At 45.3% G+C, this 21,148-nt stretch overlaps 1 protein-coding gene across 1 annotated transcript in view; it reads left to right on the forward strand.

Annotated features, from left to right (window-relative positions):
- Window positions 1–19,388, forward strand: part of pdlim5b (PDZ and LIM domain 5b) — a gene marked incomplete at its 5' end in the record, with an annotated part of 50,571 nt that extends 31,183 nt beyond the window's left edge. Inside the window, 10 exons of the mRNA XM_080528837.1 lie at window positions 3,863–3,899; window positions 4,430–4,947; window positions 8,407–8,573; window positions 9,608–9,638; window positions 13,559–13,725; window positions 16,639–16,810; window positions 16,989–17,169; window positions 17,321–17,441; window positions 17,548–17,663; window positions 17,822–19,388. Of these exons, the coding sequence (XP_080384963.1) occupies window positions 3,863–3,899; window positions 4,430–4,947; window positions 8,407–8,573; window positions 9,608–9,638; window positions 13,559–13,725; window positions 16,639–16,810; window positions 16,989–17,169; window positions 17,321–17,441; window positions 17,548–17,663; window positions 17,822–17,911 (1,600 nt within the window). The 3' untranslated portion in view covers window positions 17,912–19,388. The remainder of the gene's footprint in view (window positions 1–3,862; window positions 3,900–4,429; window positions 4,948–8,406; window positions 8,574–9,607; window positions 9,639–13,558; window positions 13,726–16,638; window positions 16,811–16,988; window positions 17,170–17,320; window positions 17,442–17,547; window positions 17,664–17,821) is intronic.
- Between the last annotated feature and the right edge of the window lie 1,760 nt (window positions 19,389–21,148).

Here is a 21,148-nt window from a genome sequence, read left to right on the forward strand (position 1 = left end):
TGAGAGTCAGGAAATCACTATAGAATATATACTATTCTAGAAACTGTTCTATATTACTATATATAGAATATATACTATTCTAGAAACTGTTCTATATTACTATATATAGAATATATACTATTCTAGAAACTGTTCTATATTACTATATATAGAATATATACTATTCTAGAAACTGTTCTATATTACTATATATAGAATATATACTATTCTAGAAACTATTCTAGAAACTCTAACCATATAGAAACTATTGTATCTGAAAGATACAGAATAGCAATTAAAATAGATTCCTGTTTACATACTGTACAAGCAATGAACAATTACAAAATAGGAATTTGTATTCATTTAAAGTGTGAACATAATATGTTCACACTTTAAATGAATACAAATTCCTATTTTATAATTGTTCATTGCTTGTACAGTTCATTCCTACATTATCTCACAAAGCAAGTGAGGCTAGCTGCTACACAACAACAACATACAGTAGCTAGACTAGTAGGGCTGTTTATATAAACAAAATCCTAAGATGGAACACAAACTGAACTCTAGCGCATGATACTCAGCTGAATAATAAGAATACATTGACAGAATTGATACAGAATTGAATTGACCAGTATCGATTGTAAGTAGCTTTGGAATAAGGCGTCTCCTAAATGCCAAAAATGCTTGTTTCTAAACGGACTCAGTGCAAAACAGACCTCTATTGTCAATGTTCTCTTTTTATGGTTGTGTGTGATGAACTGTCATCTTCTAAACTCATATCATGCACCTTGCATTTGGAAGGACATGGGTTCATGATTGAATAAGCTTTTCTTTTTTTGATTTTTTTCTTTTTTTTTAAACTTTTGATGCAACTGACACACACACACACACACACACACACACACACACACACACACACACACACACACACTCCCCCCTACCAGCAGGCCACAGTGGCATGCTACTCCGTTTCCTCTCATTCTCCCACACACAACGTTCCACCACTGTACACACACACACACACACACACACACACACACACACACACACACACACACACACACACACACACACACACACACACACACACATACACATACAAACAGTGTCTGTCTGTTTGTCTGCAGAGCCCAGCATGCGTTCTGGCTACAGAGGACAGGGGAGAGGGGGCTGAGCAGATGTTCACAGGACCACCCTCGATTGTGTTTGTTCAGTTAGCTCTGGGAAAGTAGAGAATAGAGGATGGGAGATCCACCCTGCGGCCTCCCCCTGGGCTGCTGATGGCAGATATACACACTGTTATGGACTGTATCTGGTTTGTAATGGCACAGGTTGTCTGATCTTTTAGCCCATCCTGAGCCTTTGACAGTGTGGTTTTTTTATCGAGCGAGCACAAGAGTACATCGGAAAATGTGTTCATATGTACATTGGAAAATGTGCACCCGCAAGTGTGGGTATTTTCAAAATACAGATGACATCAACATGTGGTGGGCAGCAGAGCAGGGCGGGGCTCAATCATCACTGATGGATGAGTCCTACCAGAGCAAGCTAAAACTAGACCTATTAGTCGGTTAGCTTAAACCCTTCAGTAGTGAGAGAAAGAGAGAGAGAAAGAGAAGAAAAAAAAAGAAGCTTGAGACTCAGGCTCCTCTTCCTAATATGGCAGAGAGAGAGAGAGAGACGGAGAGTGCCAAAGAACATGCCCCATGGTCCGGAACCGATTCTGCTGAGTCACTGTGGGTTTTTATGGGGAATAAGGGACACATTGTCTGGGTGTCAGCTCTAGGCACGGGTAGAGCTGAGGACATGGCTGTTTATGAAGCCCTGCGGCTGGGCTTGAGCGTTATGGTCATTAATGGGAAAACATGAACCCGTCTAGACTGTGTCCAGCGGTCCTTCAGTCCAGCAGCCTGAGGTCAGGAGACTGGCAGCTTTAGGAACGCCAGGGCCCGGGGACAGAGAGGCAGCTGTAGGCCCCTTGGGGGAGGGGAGGGGATAGAGAGAGGCGGGGGGGGTGTTAGAAAAGAAAGATTACTTTTCTTGGAATGATGTTTTGCATACTTTATGTGCCCACTGTAGCAGCTGCCTTTTAGGGTTTATCACTGGGTACAGATCTTCCACTCATGACCGTCGGCACAGCCGGGGACTGCTGTTCCCATCCTGCCCACGGCCAGCAGGGGCGAGTCACTTCCTCTGATGTTCACCATCCTCTCCTGCAGGCCAGAAACCTGCCGCAGCTGTTTTGATCATGAGTCTAAATCACAGCTCTTCTAGACTGTTCCCGGGGCCTGAGGTGGAGACTCAAACACACTAGAAAGGACAGATAAAGAGGTTGTTGTGTATTCGGGCTGTGATGGTGGCCACCGAAGGATGGAGGATAGCTTTGTTGCTCCGGGCAGAGTTTTATCGAGCCCGACCGCAGGACAAAACCAGAGGCTTTAGTGTGTTGGTTCTCTGTAAGCTGACCCTGGAGCCTAAACAACCGGAATACGGCCTCTCAATGCTATAGGTGGGAGGGTGCTGTGGGTTTCAACCACTGCACTGTACACCGTACATCCGCTGTCTAATCTTACGAGGTAGATGGGGATTATTGTCATGTGTTTAAAGCATTACTGGGTCAGGTTCAGGTTTTCAGTTGTTGTGAACGCAGGAGGAAGCTTTGTCACAACCTCACTTTACTATAATGGTGAGTTACCATAGATATAGAGTAGGTAACATTTTCAAATCTGTTTATCAAATAAGTGTAGGAATCTGTTATAATGAGTGTTATTATCCATTAAGCAGTTTCATGTGCACCCTTTCCTTAAAGTGTGAGTGTTTACTCAATTGAGTAAAACATGCAGTGCCTACGGCAGGGCCAGCAGAGGGAGCACATCAGTACGGTGAAGTAAAGACAGTTAACATGTCAGTAATCCTTCTCCAACATGTATTCAAACAACACAGAATGTTTTTGGTACTGGCCACATTCGGTAGCTAACGCTATCTGTCGCTAGCTGGGGAGAAGCTCGAGCTAGCCTCATTTGAGAAACTAATATCACAAAATTGGGTCTCAAGAGATGCGGGGATTATTGCTATTCCAGAGCTCACTGATTCTCTTTTGAGAATGAGTGGATGATGAGCCAAATGAGGATCCAGGGTAATTCCAGCCGACGTTAGGGAAACATACCAGAGTAATTGAGCATAATACGTTTTCCCACATGTCTCAGCCACCATGCTGTACGGCTGGCTGACTCTGTGGCATTGAGCTTCAGGCCAAATACTGTAGACAGACTGGGTATTAGAGGCAGCAGACTTTGATAGGGTACGCAATCTTTGTATTGGCAGTGTGGCATTCTTTGCAGAAGGTCTGCTTTGCCCATCCACACCTGTTCCTCTCTCTCTCTCTGTCTCTTTGTCTCTCTGGCTGTCTGTCTCTGTCTGTCTGTCTCTGTCTCTCTCTCTCTCTCTCTCTCTCTCTCTCTCTCTCTCTCTCTCTCTCTCTCTCTCTCTCTCTCTCTCTCTTTACCTCTCTCTATCCCCCCTTCTCTCTCCACTTCTACCACCATCTCTCTCTCTCTGTCTCTCTCTCTCTCTCTCTCTCTCTCTCTCTCTCTCTCTCGTTCTCTTTAATATTGTATTATTGTCCAGTCAAGCCTGACAAATGGTGATGTCATACTTTATACTGTACATCGTATCCAGTCTTACCTGCAAGGATCATTTAGAGTTACTATACGCTATGGCCTCAGGAATGAAGGCAGAAGGGGCTCCAGGGTCTGTTATAGCTAATCTGTTTACACATGGTAATGGAGAGGCCTGATATTGATGTGACTCCTCTCCCCTTGCCTGTTGTACAGAAACAGATGTACTCTACAGTTTTCTTATCATTATTTGTCTGTTTTCACAGAGCTTCCAGTGTTCCTAAGGTTGATGGTGTCCCGAAGGTAAGTACACTTCAGTGAATCCAATTAAAATTGACACAGATAATAAAAAAAAAAGAAACAATTCAATTAGACTGTGTTCTAGTACTGTATGGGCCACTGAAGGTAATTGGAATATTTTTTGCTCAGGAGTAAAACAGTGCACAACCAGTCTGAGCATGCTCACTGTGCCCTTCTGAGACGATATTACACCATAGTGTGATTGGCTGTTGTTTTGCATGCCATCATTGTTATGATTAGCTTCAGTACCAGTGTTTAGAACAGCGCCACATGTGCAGGCAGGTTGGCATTGGGGTGATCGACTTTATTCAATAAGCTTTGGTGAATACGAGACCAATGCCAATCTGCTCTTATTGCTATTGTAGTATTTAGACCTGTTTGAACATTTCTGCTTGTACACATGCTGCCCTTATGGATAGCTTTAGGCACATAGCACCAGTAGTGGGTGGAGAATTACTACTGCATGAGTTTGCTGTGTAGTTTGCTGTGTGTGTGTGAGGGTTGTGCATGTGTGTGTCCTCACTTCTGTTTAGGCCGAGCAACTGGAGATCATTAAGCCAGTGCCAATCACGCACCCTGCCCCGCCTCCCGCCTTCACCAGCCACTCCCCCCAGCCCAGCGCTGCCTACAACAAGACGGCCAGGCCTTTTGGCGGGGGTAGCAGTGTGGGTGCAGTCACCTCCCCCTTTTCTGCCCCAAAGGTGGCCTCCATCCCCTCTGCCTCGTCTGCTTTCACCCCGGCCGCCCCCTCCCAGCAACCACAGCCTCCCTTCCCACTGAGCAGCAGCCGCTCACGCTCCCCGGCCCTCCCCAACTCAGCCCCCAGACCCGGCTCTGGCCGCTCCCCCTTCACCACCCCCTCCTCCACCTCCTCGTCTTCGTCCTCCTCCCCGGCCAGAGTGACAGCCCCCTCATCCAATCCCACTGCTCCGCAGCCTTCTGTCTATAACACACCGTTCAACCTGTACTCCAACGCCAACGCTGTTGAGGTGGCCCTGGGACAGAGGCGTGGCCTGCTGGAGAGCCAGGGGGTAGTGGAGCAGTCGAATGGGTAAGTCAAAGGGCCTGATGTTAGTCTCACTCACCCCAGACCCCTCTCCCTCACCTCTTGTATGTCCTTACACTCTCGAAACAGGTCAGTTCTCGACCTAAATATAGGTAGGTACTGTATGAGTGCTTGATGTGCCACAAGTACATTATTCTTCCTGTTGGACAAAAGCATAACAGCGTGACTGTTTGACCTGACCACTTGGAATGGGGAAATGAACACGTCCCTGTCTCGCATGTCATAAATCCAGAGAGCGGTAGCCAGGTCCTGCAGGGAGCTGTGGTTCACATAGCTGTGTGTCTGGACGCCTGGACGCCTGAGGCCACAACGAGGCCGGTGTCCATTTTCGCCACACGGAAACAGAGTACCTGCGAGAGCAAATGTATTACCGTGTACTCTTGTCTGTTTGTTGCCCTTTCCCGGCCTGTTGTAGTCCCTCGACGCCCTCGCGGAGCACATTCTCATTAGTGGATCTAACACTGATGTTGCCAGCTCTGTGTTCAGACACAATTAAACCCAAAAAAATAAACGAGTACAGCCAGCAGACACATCTTGTCCCGATGTGTTTAGGAAGAGAAACTGGAAACACAACAAAAGGCCGGCGTTATGTAAAACCCCTTGCTACCGCCCGGCCCCGTCTCCCTCTAATTGACAGTTTTGAGTTAATGGCCGTGCAAAACAATCCGTCTGGCTCTGAGGTGACGAAAACGATGCTGCTGCTGCTGCTATTGTTGCTGCTGTTGTTATAGTTGCTGTCGGCTTTGACGCTTGTTTCTAATTAGTCGAGAGAACTGGCAGCTGGCAGAGAACTGGCAGCTCTTTGAGCTGTTCCAGAGGTCTGAGGCAGAGGAAGAAGCAGAAGTTGAGGTAGCGGTGCAGCGGTGGTGGGGCTGGGGAGGTTCCCAGGACAGACTTGTTTAAAGAGCCTCTATAGAGGAACGAGAGGAACGAGGAACACAGAAGAAGGCTTTGCAACCAGTCATATCATGTTTCTTTGTGACTAGTCTACTATGATGCATTAATGCAAAGAGGTACGTATGTTAGCAATGGAGTCTCTAAGGTGAACATCACAGTGGCTCTCCTACTATTAACTTCCAACAGTAGGGAGAGTTGGTTGACCTCTACACTTCTGGTGAAATGAGACAGTGTCTGGAGACAGTTAACCATCATAATTTTTCGATCTATTTCGGTCATATCAGTTTCATTGATTATGTATATTCTCTGATTTTTATTCTATTCTTCCTGTCTAAAACCTTGGACTGTCCTGTCGGCTTGCCCAGGTATGGTAGCAGCATGTGTGTGTGTGTGTGTGTGTGTGTGTGTGTGTGTGTGTGTGTGTGTGTGTGTGTGTGTGTATGTGTGTGTGTGTGTGTGTGTGTGTGTGTGTGTGGTGAGCTGCATCCTGTGTGTGTGTCTCTCTGCGTGTCTCCTTGCACATCGTCTCAGAGGGATCCAGGTGGTGTGAGGACCCATGCTCATGTTAAGCCGTTGCTCATCTCTTGCTATATTGCTCTTTGCTTTTTCTTGCTCTTTGCCTCATCCTCTTGTCCTCTTTCTTCCTCCCTTTCCCTCTCTTCCTAGGAGGAGGAATCAGAGGCAGAGACCAAGTTAGTGTGTGTGACAGTAACCGTGACACACTGCTAGCTGTGTGTGACTGTGGAATGTGCTTATCAGTCCTGTAATTCCCTGCAGTTCCATGTGTACAGTCGGCATGCTAGTGCCTCTCAGCGCTAACCCCCATAAACCACACATTCATACTTATCTACTTACATACTCATTTCATGGACCCAACCAACTGTGGAGCACTGTAAATATCAGACCAGAAGCCACAAGCCTTAGAGGGTCAGTTCAATTCTCTTCATCCATGCTCTGTGTGGCATCCTGTCCCGTGTCCGTCCACGTGGGATAACTGTATTCACACCCAGCTCAGGCAGGCCTGTCACCACTCAGCGGGCTGCTATACCCTGCACCGCATCTGTCTTGGTCCATCTGTCACTGTGTCATTGTGTTTACTCAAGGCCCATCATTAGTTACATGTAGTTATTCCGCTGTGGCTCGGAATAGGACTGCTGGAGATCTGTCACTATCTGAGACCCCTCTCGACAAACACACACGCAGGCACGCCCGCACGCAGGCACACGTACACACACACACACACACACACACACACACGCACACGCACACACACACGCACATGCAGCCATCCACAATGGAACACATGCTTGAAAGGAAATACTACTTAACCACGCATTAGAGCTCTCACACGTACCAGAGTGTATATAAACACACTCATAGACATAAACATACAACTTGAGTCTAAACATGATTTCCTCCAGAAATACAAATTGTGTCCAGAGCTTGAGAGATATTTTGAGGCCCAGTGATTCCATCTTGTGGTGAGAAATGGTACTGTGCATTAACTTCCACCTGTCATCCTGTATTTAGATCCGACATTATGGGCCGGTTTCACAGACAAGGCTTAAGCCTAATCCTAGACTAAAAAACATCTTCAATGGAGATTTTACATTGAAAGTGTGATTTAGTCCAGGACTAGGCTTAAGCCTTGTCTCTGATGTTTTTAAAGAAAATAATCTCTCCAAGCATTCAAATCAAATCACGAGTTTCTTCACCTGATCAATAATGCATATCCCCTAAAGGATAGTCCACGTACTACTAAAAGCATGGTGTCTTTGCTCCTAGTTAACATCATGTGAGAGTGGGTTTATTCATGTTATTCATGTGTCCTCATTTAAAAGTAGTTTTTTGAAGTGGTCATTGCAGTTTGATATGATGAATATCTTTGATAATGTAGCTGACTGCTGCTCTACAATTTCTATTTGGAATAGTGGGCCTCCGAGCATTCTTAAGTAAGTATAGCCCACGGCAGCAATGTACATACCTTCGCCATATCCTCTTACACCACAAATCACAAAGCTCACAACTTTGAATAACAGTATTTGGTTTATTTCTGCCGTTTTCTGCCAAGTTTATGATTCTTCTTCTACTTCTACTACTCCTATCTTCTTCCCTGCCTCCTTCTCAATGCCTACCTGCAGAAAAGCTCCCTCTAGGAGGTACAGTAAATGGGAAATGTAGCAACGACCACTTCACTTCTTTGTGAGATGGGTGTGAACTCTTGTCTGAGAATAATGTGTACACTGTGTGTATGCAGCACAGATGTTTGGAGGAGCGGGGGGATCTGTACATGACCTCAGTGTGTGGGATCGAAAGCAAACAAGTTTGATATGCTAGAGGCATCTTGTTGCTGTACTATAAAAAAAAAAAGCTAAACAATTAATGAATTAACAATGATGGTTATTTTGGTACGGGAAAATGGTTGTTGTGATGATGCTGTATGCATGTATGTTCATGCCGGATAAGATTATGTGAATAACACTGACGATGTTGACAGTAGCTTCACACAGCCGCTTCATTGTGTCTCTTGTGTTTGTGTTGCGTCAGGGCTGGCAGGAACGTGCAGGCGGAGGCTGAGGTGAACCACGCCTCGGCCCTTAGTGAAGCCAGCAAGAAGCGTCTGATCGAGGACACGGAGGACTGGCACCCTCGTACCGGCACGTCCCAGTCCCGCTCCTTCCGAATCCTGGCTCAGATCACTGGCACAGAGAACGGTAGGTACCCCCCCGCCCTGGCAGTGGCACCCTGAGCACAGACCCTCCTCACCCATCCCCCATTACCCTGGAACTGGCACAGGGAGACTGGGAAAATATACAGGGACCGTAACAAGATCATGATGTTCTCCTTGATGTTCTCGTCGTCAAGCAACTGTCTGGCCGTGTGTCCGTCAGGACCGGTTACATAAAGAGCCTATGGGCTGTGCTGTAGTATAAGTTACAGGGCTGTTGGCTGGTCCCACTGGCCCAGCTCTGTCTCTGGGCCTCATTATCCATTTCACTGTCATCACCACAGCCCTGTGTCTGTGACTGTAACTGTGTGTGTGTGTGTGTGTGTGTCTGTGACTGTGTGTGTGTGTGTGTGTGTGTGTGTGTGTGTGTGTGTGTCTGTGACTGTCTGTGTGTGTGTGTGTGTGTGTGTGTGGGGCGGGGGGGCTGACATGGAGCTGACATGTATGGAGTCTGACATGAAGCAGACATGTAACACTACATAAGAGCTCTCTTGTTCCCGTCTCTCCCTCCCCTCCCCCGCGACTGACAGAGGATGAGGTTACCAGCACATTGTTGAATACGCGCATGTTGATATCATGCAAACGCATGCCGGACAGTGTTAGAACAATGGCAGTACAGCTGTAGTTGATGAGGGCCCATCGGGCTAAGCAGGGGTCAGTGTGTCTCTCTAAGCCATTTGATTAGATTAGATTAGATTCAACCTTTATGTCATTGCACAGATAACGAAAATGATGATGATTAGATTCAACCTTTTTGTCACTGCACAGATAACAAAATGTCAGCCATAGTCAGCGCCCCTGGAGCAATATTGGGTTAAGTGCCTTGCTCAAGGGCACAGCGGCAGTGGTAGGCACCTTAGATGATGATGCCAGCAACCCTCCAGTCACCAGCAGCTCCCTCCAGAGGCGGAGATCGAACCAGCGACCTTCCGATTGCTAGCAGGCTTCTCTAACCTTGAGGCTACCTGCCGATACTGCTGGATAACCATCTCTCTGCTCTCCTTCCCTCTTCTCTTGCAGAGCAAGGCCAGGAGAACAGCGCTGTAAAGAAGTAAGTGGCTGGTGGTGGTTTGTCAGTCTGATGTGATGTGATGCAGTGTGATGTTGTGTATGTGCGTGCGTGTGTGTGTGTGTGTGCATGTGAGGATGCATGCCAGCATGCCAACAGTGCTGTAAAGAAAGTGAGAGAACCCTGCCCTTCGGTCAGAGCCGTGTGTTTGTGTGTGTGTGTGTGTGTGTGTGTGTGTGTGTGTGTGTGTGTGCGTGCGTGCGTGTGCACGTGTGTGTGTATGTGTGTGTGTGATGCTGTTGTTGTTACTGTTACTATTTGTCTATATTTACTACTGTTACTATATTTGGGTGGATCAGAAGTTTTTGGCACTCAGCATCGCTGTGCATGTCACAGGAGCTTCTCATCATTGGGATCCCGCGTTGAGCCCCAGACTTCCTGACACACAGGAATCACGCTTAGTTTAGGGCTTAAACAGGGACAGCCACATCTGAGGTAGGGCTCTGTGGAGGAAACCTTAGTGGAAGCACTTCAATGTGGCCAGCAGAGGATTTAACTTCTGGGTTCTGGCCCTCTGCAGTAAACACACCCTACTCTTATAAAAACCAGATCACCGACCAATGGGCATGTCACAGAGAGGCATTGTGGGTAATTAAGTAGGACTGTGGGTAATCAGGGCCTGCCACTAGGAGTCTACCACCCTCTCCCTCTCACAGCGATGTGGTCTACCGCATGCGTTATAGTAGAGAGCTCTGCTTTGTGCATGCTTTATTTCCTTCTGATGAATTCCTTCTGTGTAATTCTTAGTGCATTTATTTCAAGACATTTCTACTTTTTCTGACATTTTCTATTCTTTCCTTCATTCCTGTCTGCTCCTGTGTCCTCTCCCTTCTTCCTCCTTCTCTTCTCCCTTCCCCCTCTCCTGTCCTGTGTTGTCGGGTGTGCCAGGGTGACCAAAGTGGACCCCGAGGTTATTGGAGAAATGTACAACAAGCTGAGAGACTATCATCACAATGTCTCAGCACGCGTACTCAATGTTTAGTGGACTGTGTGTAATGAGTGTGTGTGTGTGTGTGTGTGTGTGTGTGTGTGTGTTCTATTTATTTGTTTAATGTATAGTCTCCTTGTATGTGCCTTGTGTGTGTTAGCCTACAAAGACAATGAAAGTCCCTACTTTTCATAATTGAATTTCACTCCCTGTCTGTCACATATCCTGTATCACTCCTTGTGGTGTCAGTGGTGTGAGGGTGATGAGTGAGTTCATCATTTAGAGAGAGAGAGAGACCTATGTGTGACTGAGTCTGCTTTTGTCTGAAGGGAATGTGCGAGTGAGTGTGTCAACATTTATTAAGTGAAGGATTCTTTAGACGTCTCATTTCGTCGTTGTGTTTATCCAGTTTGTTTCTACTTCTCTCACTTCACTATCCTCCAGTTTCTTACTAGGATACATTACGTAATTACTCTCTTTCTTAATTGATCTGATCTTATTGTTTTTCCTTTTGTACACTAACTATATTATGCGTGCTTGAAGGTTGTTGCTGATTGTATCTCAATAAAGTTGTCACATTTTCTCTCAGCTCTTTGTTATTTCCTGTCCTGTTCCTTCTCTTTTTTCTTCCTTTTCCTGTTTCTACTTTCCCCAGAAAATACAGTACCCAGGATCTAAATCCTTGAGATTCACAGTACTCAGCTGGTAGACATATCACGTACACAGAGCCAATGGCACAAAGTCAATGATTAGACAACAATGTAACAAACAAACACTATGTCGATTCAAAACTATTGTCACTAGCAGAGGTCTCTCTAAGATAAGATAAGGCAACTTTATTGTCCAAAATGTAGATTTTTCATCAAACATACCGTGTGTACAGCATACATATACAATACAAAATATATACAATATAACAAAAAGAAGAAGATTATTTCAACAGGCTCTATATTGAGTAGTACTGTCTGAAGTGCAGATGTCATGGACACACAGTATGATTGAGCTGTGGACAGCTTTACAATCCCAAAGGCCTCCTAGCTCACAGATCTCTGCCCTCCCTTGTAACAATGGTTAACCACCACCAGTAGATGGCGCTGTTCAACCAGCAACTGTTTGGATACGGCTTGATCATACTGACATGATGTGTGTGTGCTTGGTTGGTACCCTGTCAAGCTGATCATCAACTCTATTGAAGAAGAATTATAAGAAGGACAGTGCTTTATTGTTCACACAGGGAAACAGAAATGCATCTTGTTGCACACCCCCAGAGACACACACACACACACACACACACACACACACACACACACACACACACACACACACACACACACACACACACACACACACACACTTGTAGCCCTTACACATTATGCACATGTCCAGAGCGGTGAGAGCACAGGGTCAGGCACAGTGCAGTGCCTGTGGAACAGTGTGTTAAGTGACGTGCCTTGGTCAAGGGCACAGTGGCAGTGGTAGGCGGTAGGCAGCCCACTGAGGACACATACGCCTAAAGGCACTAGAGGAAAACTCTAGCCTACAAAAGCTACATACCATATGTCAGTCATGTAGAGAACATCTTCATCTACAGTGCAGTGAGAGGAAGATAAACAAAATCTATTATGCCACACATAATTCCCTTATGCATATTAACCTGTAGCTCCATGACCCAGATCTGTTAACTGTGTACAATACTACTGATGAGGTCTACCTTCAATACTACTACAATACTACTGATGAGGTCTACCTTCAATACTACTACAATACTACTGATGAGGTCTACCTTCAATACTACTACAATACTACTGATGAGGTCTACCTTCAATACTACTACACTACTACTGATGAGGTCTACCTTCAATACTACTACAATACTACTGATGAGGTCTACCTTCAATACTACTACAATACTACTGATGAGGGGGGGGTAGTGGTGGTCTAGTGCATAGTGAGTTGGACTTGGGATCGGAAGGTTGTGAGTTCAAATCCCGCCTGAAACCACACCACTACTAGTGTGCCCTTGGGTAAGGCACTTAGCCCTCAGTTACTCCAGGGGGAATGTCCCTGTAATTCGTAATTGTAAGTCGCTTTGGATAAAAGCGTCTGCTAAATGGCAAAATTATTTATTAATTATTTACTACAATACTACTGATGAGGTCTACCTTCAATACTACTACAATACTACTGATGAGGTCTACCTTCAATACTACTACAATACTACTGATGAGGACTACCTTCAATACTACTACAATACTACTGATGAGGTCTACCTTCAATACTACTACAATACTACTGATGAGGTCTACCTTCAATACTACTGATGAGGTCTACCTTCAATACTACTACAATACTACTGATGAGGTCTACCTTCAATACTACTACAATACTACTGATGAGGGCAGAAAGAGAGAGAGGAGAGGAGGATGGAGAGAAAGAGATAGGGAAAGAGAGAGAGAGGATAGTGACAGTGCCAGCTCTAATCGTTTTCCTATTTCCCTTATTGATGTGCCATCTGGACACACGCCGGCCTCATGTCTGCTTATTGGATCAATCTGGCCATGGTTTTTTATCAGACACAGCTTTTAATCCAATCAGCTCTCCCCTTAATTGGACTGATGGGTTGAGTGTGTCAATGAGCTTCCTGCTAATTGATGGTTAGTGCCTGCATTGGCTTCTACTGCAGTTCCCTGTTTTCCTGCAAAACAGCCCTTGAAATGTGTTTTACCATGTTCAAAGGTTATTCAACTATTTTGGGGAATTGGTTGCACTGTTTTCTTGGTTGGTTGCACTAGAATAGAACACCACATGTGTGTGTGTGTGTGTGTGTGTGTGTGTGTGTGTGTGTGTGTGTGTGTGTGTGTGTGAGAGAGTGTGTGTGTGTGAGTGTGTGTGTGTATGTCAGTGTCTGTCTGTGTGTTTGTGTGTGGGTGTGTGTGACCATGTTGTTTCATCATTTCCCATCTCTGTCCCACAGTGAGGTTGTTGAGGACACCACGCCCAGTGCCCACGTCACATCTTCAGTGAGAACCATGACCAAAGCCTCCCCTGGAGCCCCCAGGAACGGCAACGGTGTCCCCCCACCCACATTTAAGAGCCCATCTACACAGGGGAAACCCTCCTGGCAGCCTGGAGGCCCAGCAGGTACTAGAACAAGTCTTCAGACTAGAACTACGTAGTCTCTTTATCTTTCCTTCTCCAAACCTATTCTGAGGTTATCTTCTGGTTGGGTTTAGGTTAGACATTTATGTACGTGTGTTTGTGAGTCTGTCATGCTGCTATGATAAAACCATGTCTCGACTTGAGGCCATCTGTGTAACAGCATATCCACATTCTTACCGCATTCTCTCACAAAAAGCTCTGCCCTTTTCCCAAACATTTATTTAGGGTGACGATTTTTTTAGAGAATATGAAATATGAGATTCTCATTGAAGAGCTTAAAAAAACAATGTCTTTTATTCTGTATATTTTATTTTGGTTGACTATTTTGGTTGACTCACACAGACAGTAACATACGTATTTCTATCTCTTGAATCATAAAGCCACTTCATCTGTAGTGACCTCTTGTGGCCTGCCGAGGGCAGCCTCACACTGTTAAAAGCTCTGTTGGATCCCTCGTTTTATTACAGCAACATAATGCCTCTGTGACACAGAACTGTTTAACATTATGAGGTCCATAAAACGAGTGGTATTCAGCTAATGAGCTCAAACTCTAGCCTTTTCCCCCCACTATCCCGAGTTAAATAGATTGTGAAATTGCATATTATATATTTCATTTTCTACGGAGGCCGCTTTTTATACAGAGGAGATTCTGGCGCTGTTGATGGTAAATATTTGCTGAGAGGCCTTAGTTTGGAATCATTACTACGGTAACGGTACTAAGATTACTAAACCAGCAGTATGCACTCATACGTGAACATATACATGTACTGTGTTAAGGCCTACACAGCAGTGCTGGTGTGGGGCCAGAGAGGACCTGTGCTTACTTAGCCTTAGCCCACCTCCCTGGAGACTGGTTCAGTAATAGATGGTGAAAGGGGGCATAGGGAGGGAGTACTGTATGAGCGACTACAGGTACCTCTCTGTTAGACACAGTATGTAGCGGATTTCTCGCTTACTTGACTTCAGGTAAACAAACACATACCTCATACTGACCCAGTGGAACCAGGCCAGATGTATGGTATGTACGTAGCTGACTGTAGGTCTTTCAGATACCTTGACATGCATTCATAATCCCACCATTTCCCACATTATTGAGCATGGAATATATATAATATATTCCATGCAATGTCATAGCAGTGTGGAATTGTCCTAGGCTGAACAGTGTTGTGGTGGGTTCTACAGGAAGTGTGTGGTGTGTGTGTGTGTGTGTGTGTGTGTGTGTGTGTGTGTGTGTGTATGTGTGTGTATGTGTGTGTGTGTGCGTGCGCTTGTGTGTGCGTGCGCTCGTGTGTGTGTGCGTGTGTGTGCACGTGTGTGTCTGTGTGCGTCTGTGTGTGTGTGTGTGTGTGTGTGTCTGTGTGTGTCTGTGTGTGCGTCTGTGTGTGTATGTGTGCGTGTCTGTGTCTGTGTGTGTGTGTGTGTGTGTGTGTGTGTGTGTGTGCATGTGCGCGTGTGAGAGAAAGATAGAGTGAGAGGACAATGCCCCACCGTTCAGAGTCATCTCTGTAAAAGCCAAGAGGCATTGATGACAGAAGAGGATACATCCTCCAGATGTTTATCAGCCAGAGATAAGAGTGTTGTCACAGTGACTCATCCAGCCTCCCGGCCACAGCCACCCCCCACCCTCCTCATACTACTGCCATCCAAGAACACATCCCCTATGCCCTCGGGGTCTGGGCTGCCCACTGCTGGCTCTGGTGGTTAACACCACAGGACCAACAGTACCACAATTGGAAGGAGTATTTGATGCTCAGAAGCAGGATTTGGCATCCCTGCTGTGATTAAAGTTACAGGAGGGATCTGTAGTGTTAAAAACAATAAAGACCATTCATTCATTCATTCATTCATTCATTCATAGTGTCCCCTGCCGCCTGTCGGATGCACAAGCTGAAATAAATCATCTATCTACTAGTATTCTGACATTTCACATAACATAAAGTAGTGATTCTAACTGACCTAAGACAGGGAATGTTTACTAGGATTAAATGTCAGGAATTGTGAAAAACTGAGTTAAAATATATTTGGGTAAGGTGTATGTAAACTTCCGACTTCAGCTGGGCACTCTCTGTCTCTCACAAGTATGTCTCTGTCGCTCTCACGCTTTTTCTCTCTAGCTCCCGGTCTCTCTCCTTCTCTTCTCACGTCCCTGCCAGTACACAACGTTTACACAATGTTTATTCAGCTCGTTTGCTCTCCGTTACGAGGGAATCGAGGGGGCACTTGCCCTCTGACCTCCCAGCCCGCTACTCTTTGATTTGAGCCCTCGCTCTCAATAGAGCCTCTGTCCCCTCCCACCACCCCAACACCCCTTAACCCATCACCCCTCTAGCCTCCCCCCGCCTCCCTCCGAGGGCAGACATCTTTGACCTCCCCCCTGGATGTCTCTGTGCAGACAGCAGAGAGAAGTGGAGGATTGTGCCTTCCTCCTCCCTGCGTCCTGGGAGGAGGGGGATTATTTTGCCAGGTGTCTCCTTGGGCTCTGGGAATGTTGTTTTTTTCTCCAGTGGGAAAAAAATTGATACTTTGTTTGGGCGGGTGTGGTGTGGATCTGCTATCCACAGCTGTCCCATGCAGTCGGCCTAGAGGCCAGAGACAGATCTGATCCACTCTCTCAGCAGGCATACTGTTCCCAGTCCTACCTGACCACACCTGCACACACCTGATCCAATGTTCCCCTATCCCACTTTGACCACATAACCGACACTGCACACACTGAATGTAAACAAAAACGCTCTCACTGAATGAATTCATTAATGAATAAACTCCCAGGGGGGTTCCAGGGGGGTTCCCAGACAATGTTTTGTATAACTGTACAGTAGACTGTGGCTCTCTAACAACCTTCTAACAAATCCTGTATTGTCTATGTCATCTGACAACTATTCCCTATTGGTGAAGGTGTCCCGAAAGGTGGAGCTGCCTCAGTTGGGCGCATCAGTAACACGATCCCCAAGGTTACGGACCGCCCTGTCCCCCAGACACACCCCAAGGACTCCCTGGTGCAGCAGGCCGAGCACATCCCTGCAGGGACACGCACCCCCATGTGTGGCCACTGCAACAAGGTCATCAGGTACAATACACACTGTAAAGCCAGTGTCTCCATCAGAGCTCGAGGGGCTGTGAGGATGAGGTGGGAGGGAGGCTGTGTGCTGATTCTATCTCTCTACCGTGTAGCGAAGAGGGCATCTCTGTTGGTTCTCTTCCCTTGTTTGGTTCTCTTACCTTTGACTTCTGTCTGGCCTCCACAGGGGTCCCTTCCTGGTGGCCATGGGCATGTCGTGGCACCCTGAGGAGTTTAACTGTGCCCACTGTCACACCACTCTGGCAGAGGTGGGCTTCGTGGAGGAGAGGGGGTCGGTGTACTGCGCACACTGTTACGAGGAGTTCTTTGCGCCCAGCTGTACTCTCTGCCAGCAGAAGGTCCTTGGGGTGAGTGGCCATCCTCCCTCTATGACCCTGGCTAGATAGGACAAGCAAAATGCAATGCAGTTACTGTAAGACACGAGTACATCATGTCATTTCCTGGTCATGTTAGTATTTAGTTCTGAGTTGCTGTTTGTCTCTCTTGATACATTCACAGGAAGTCATCAATGCCCTGAAGCAGACATGGCACGTTCATTGTTTCCTGTGCGCATCCTGCCAGCAGCCGATTGGGAACAACACTTTCCACCTTGAGGACGGACAGCCCTACTGTGAAAGAGGTGAGAGGCAGGACAAGAAGGCCAGTTGTTTGTGAATTTAAAAAATGACTGTGAAATGAATCAAGTCATGGATGTAACATTTTGTTGTTGACTGTCTTTCTCTCAGACTACTACCAACTGTTTGGTACCAGTTGCCATGGCTGTGACTTCCCCATCGAGGCAGGGGACAAGTTCCTGGAAGCTCTAGGGTTCACTTGGCATGATACCTGCTTCGTGTGTGCAGTAAGTCCCTACAGGGAGGGAGTGAGGGAGGAGAGGAGTTTAATAGGAGATAACAAGACAGGTGGAGGGAGGGAGGGAGGGAGGGGAAGGAGATAAGGAGATATAGGGAGTATTGTTTTACTAAGCCAAGGCTACTGTACATCTGTGTCTTTCTCTAGGTATGCAACACCAGTCTGGAGGGCCAGGCATTCTTCTCTAAAAAGGACAAGGCTTTGTGCAAGAAGCACGCCCACACTGTCAAGATCTGACCTGCCCTCCACGTCAGGAACAGAGAAACAGGATGGGGAGTGACAATAGAGAACATAAAGAATCTATTCTACCGGCTGTTGATATTTTTGATAGTTTAAAAGATTGATTTATCTGATTATGACTTTATTGACAGATTTGGGGTAATGGGAAGTTACAGTATGTTATTTTCCATTATGTCTAATGTGTGTGTGTCTATGGTGTGTGTATAGTTTATCAGTCACTGCTTGTGCCTTATAAGGGGTAAATATGTTGCTCTGAAGGCATAGTGAAATACCTTATTACTCATCAATGACCATATTAGAATTATTTGTTATTTGAAAATGTGCCGGATGTCAGACGTTCATAGGTCTTTCACACCTATACCTCAGATTTGTTAGATTGTACCGTATGTTGAACTGAATGGAGGTATCACTCGATGAAATCTCTGATTAAAATGAGATGAAAGCCTCTTTTGCCCCTCACCATCATGATGATTTTTTTTTTTAATCATCATCATTCCATTGCTATTTCCCTAATTACACGATTATGAGTTTGATAGTGCTGGTACAAATCTGCACACACACTAATTAAATCAGTCAACAGACTACTACTACGCTTCTTAAATAGTAGTGATTGCAGTTTTTTTACGACCCACTAATCTAATTGAGTACCTGTGGTATAAGGGAAGTTTAATTTGATGATTTAGATACATTATTTGTAAATATCCTCTTTACAGATTCTCATACCGTTGTGGTCATGTCATGTAAGAAGTCGGCCATACAGTAGATGGACCCATACATCTATTTACCTATTAATTAGCTGAATAAAAAACAATTTGTTATTGGGTAATGACAGCATCCAAACCCCCTAGCATCCCTCCTATTACTGTCTAACTCTCTCTCTCTCTCTCTCTCTCTCTCTCTCTCTCTCTCTCTCTCTCTCTGTGCTGGTGTGATTGGGTCTGGTGGACAGATCTGTATTTATCCTGGTCTATTTATTGGGGCTGGAGGGATGTACTGTATTTGGGCTTTCTGGCAGCATTTGCACATATGAACAATGTAGTGTATTTGAACAGTGATTCACTGCACTGACAAAGTCAAAGCAGAATGCTGTTTCTTTTTAGCATTGAGATTTTATGTTTATTGTTTAATGTATTGAGCTTAAAGTATTTTGTTGGGAGTTATTTTCCATTTATTTCGAATCTATATGTATCTTAAAGACCCCATTTTGCTTTTGCTGTCAATGATTGATGCTTGTGGATGTGGTGTTTGGTAGACTTTATTTCATTACCATGTTGCCATGACTCTGCTGAACCAAACATACAATCCTTTAGAGCTGTCCTTTCTCTCTCGACTGTCACAATTTCAGTGTTGTAGCAAGAAAACAATGTGTGAATTAAACCTCTGTGCAAACGGCACCGTTTTAATGGGAAAAACATTAAATTAAAAGTGTATTGGTCTTGTATTTGTACAATGCAGACTACCATTTCAAATAAAGAGCATGAAAACTTTCAAATGAAAAAGGTTGACTCCTTTCAATACCTAATAGACTTACCAATACTACTAGGCTTACCAAGGCTACTTTAATGGGCATATTGGCCTATTAAAGACATACTATACAAATGGATGTGAGGAACAGTAAGGCGATGTGATTATGTTCTTGGGTTAAACTACACAGCCCTTTTAGGATATATTGTAAATAGGTTATCTGATGTTACTGTGCCTCTCTCAGTCCTGCCTGTTTGAAAGAAATGCAAGAATGAAGTGTTTATACATTTTCTGTTTTGACCCAGTGTCACCCTCAGCAGACACTCATCAATCACTCCATTGAGGGATATCTACAGTACCTGATAAGGTTTAGAAGTTGTGGCCATGCAGCTTTTCCACCTACTGTATGATACCAATACCTACCGTATATTGCAATATTCTTCCCAGAGGAAACAGGCATAAAGGCAGGCATCAGCTTGAGTCCTCACACACTCACCTAGGAAAAGTACACAGTCTCCATGGAGCCAGTGGAAACAACACCTCTGGCACATTGTCAAAGTGTTGTCTTGTTACCATGTTGACTGCGTGTTTGGATGCGATGTTGTTTTGGCACTCAAATCATATAGAGAGATCAACAACAACAACAACAACAACAACAACCACTTTTCAGTGGGAGTAAAAAACCTGTTTTATTATGCAATGAAGATTTCCATCAACAGTTTGGAGAGGATATTTGCGGAGGTCTAAAGAAGTGTACTTCTCCAAGACGTCGGAGGTGGGAGCCCTATATACGGGACGAGACGCCAAGAACAGGCAACGAACCCGTCCACTTGGAAAAAGTAAGACGTCGGACTCAACTCACATAGAAAAACGAAGTAGACGTCATTCTCCGAAGTTTGGAGACAAGATTGATCAAACCAAGATAACTATTCGCTCTTCTTCCACTCTACATTTTGCGCGTGTTAAAGGTAAGTACGTTTAGAAACGTAGAGTGTTTACCAGGCGAGCGCGCTTGCTAGAGCCCCGACAATTATTGGTGTTGTGGTCGCGCAAGCTTCCATCATTTCTGTCTTTGTCACAATCTATGTAATATTTTCGTAGTTTATGGTCCATGTATTGATGATCGAGATTTGCTAAAGCAAATGTGCCTGTGCTGATTGTTCCACGGATGCGGGCTGCCTTGCCCCGACACCAGCGGACTCAGACTCCCGAGATGGAGCGGGTGTTGATGCTTATCAGCAATTGGTTCAATTATCATCATATCATCGCAATACATCGAAATGTCACTTTAGTTACGCGTTACAATGTCGATATCTTTCAAATATATACCAAACAACATTACATTCCTTTTATTTTAAACATATGTAATAATAACATTTTCATGAACACATTTGAATGGTTTTAAAGTTCATATTTGATACAATTATCGGATTGGACATTCCTCGGCTGCTCATGATTTAATTGTCATGTTTAAATGTGTGTGTGTGTGTGTGTGTGTGTGTGTGTGTGTGTGTGTGTGTGTGTGTCTGTTACTTTCTGGTCTTTCTGTGGTCCATTTCAGTGGCTCTGGATTGTTTGCTTGGGACCCCCACAGCCTGGTATATAGCTAGTGGCATGGGGTCAAGGGTAATATTTGACTCTACTGAAATGTCATTTTACAGCATGGCACAAAGCTTTGCTCTGTTAACTTCTCCAGTACATCATAAAGCTTCAGTGGACCAGATCTGATCTCATTACATCACTGGTCTCCACACACACAGCTCCTGATGT

This window comes from Nansenia antarctica (genome assembly GCF_963989245.1).
Source record: "Nansenia antarctica genome assembly, chromosome: 4".
Taxonomy (NCBI): domain Eukaryota; kingdom Metazoa; phylum Chordata; class Actinopteri; order Argentiniformes; family Microstomatidae; genus Nansenia; species Nansenia antarctica.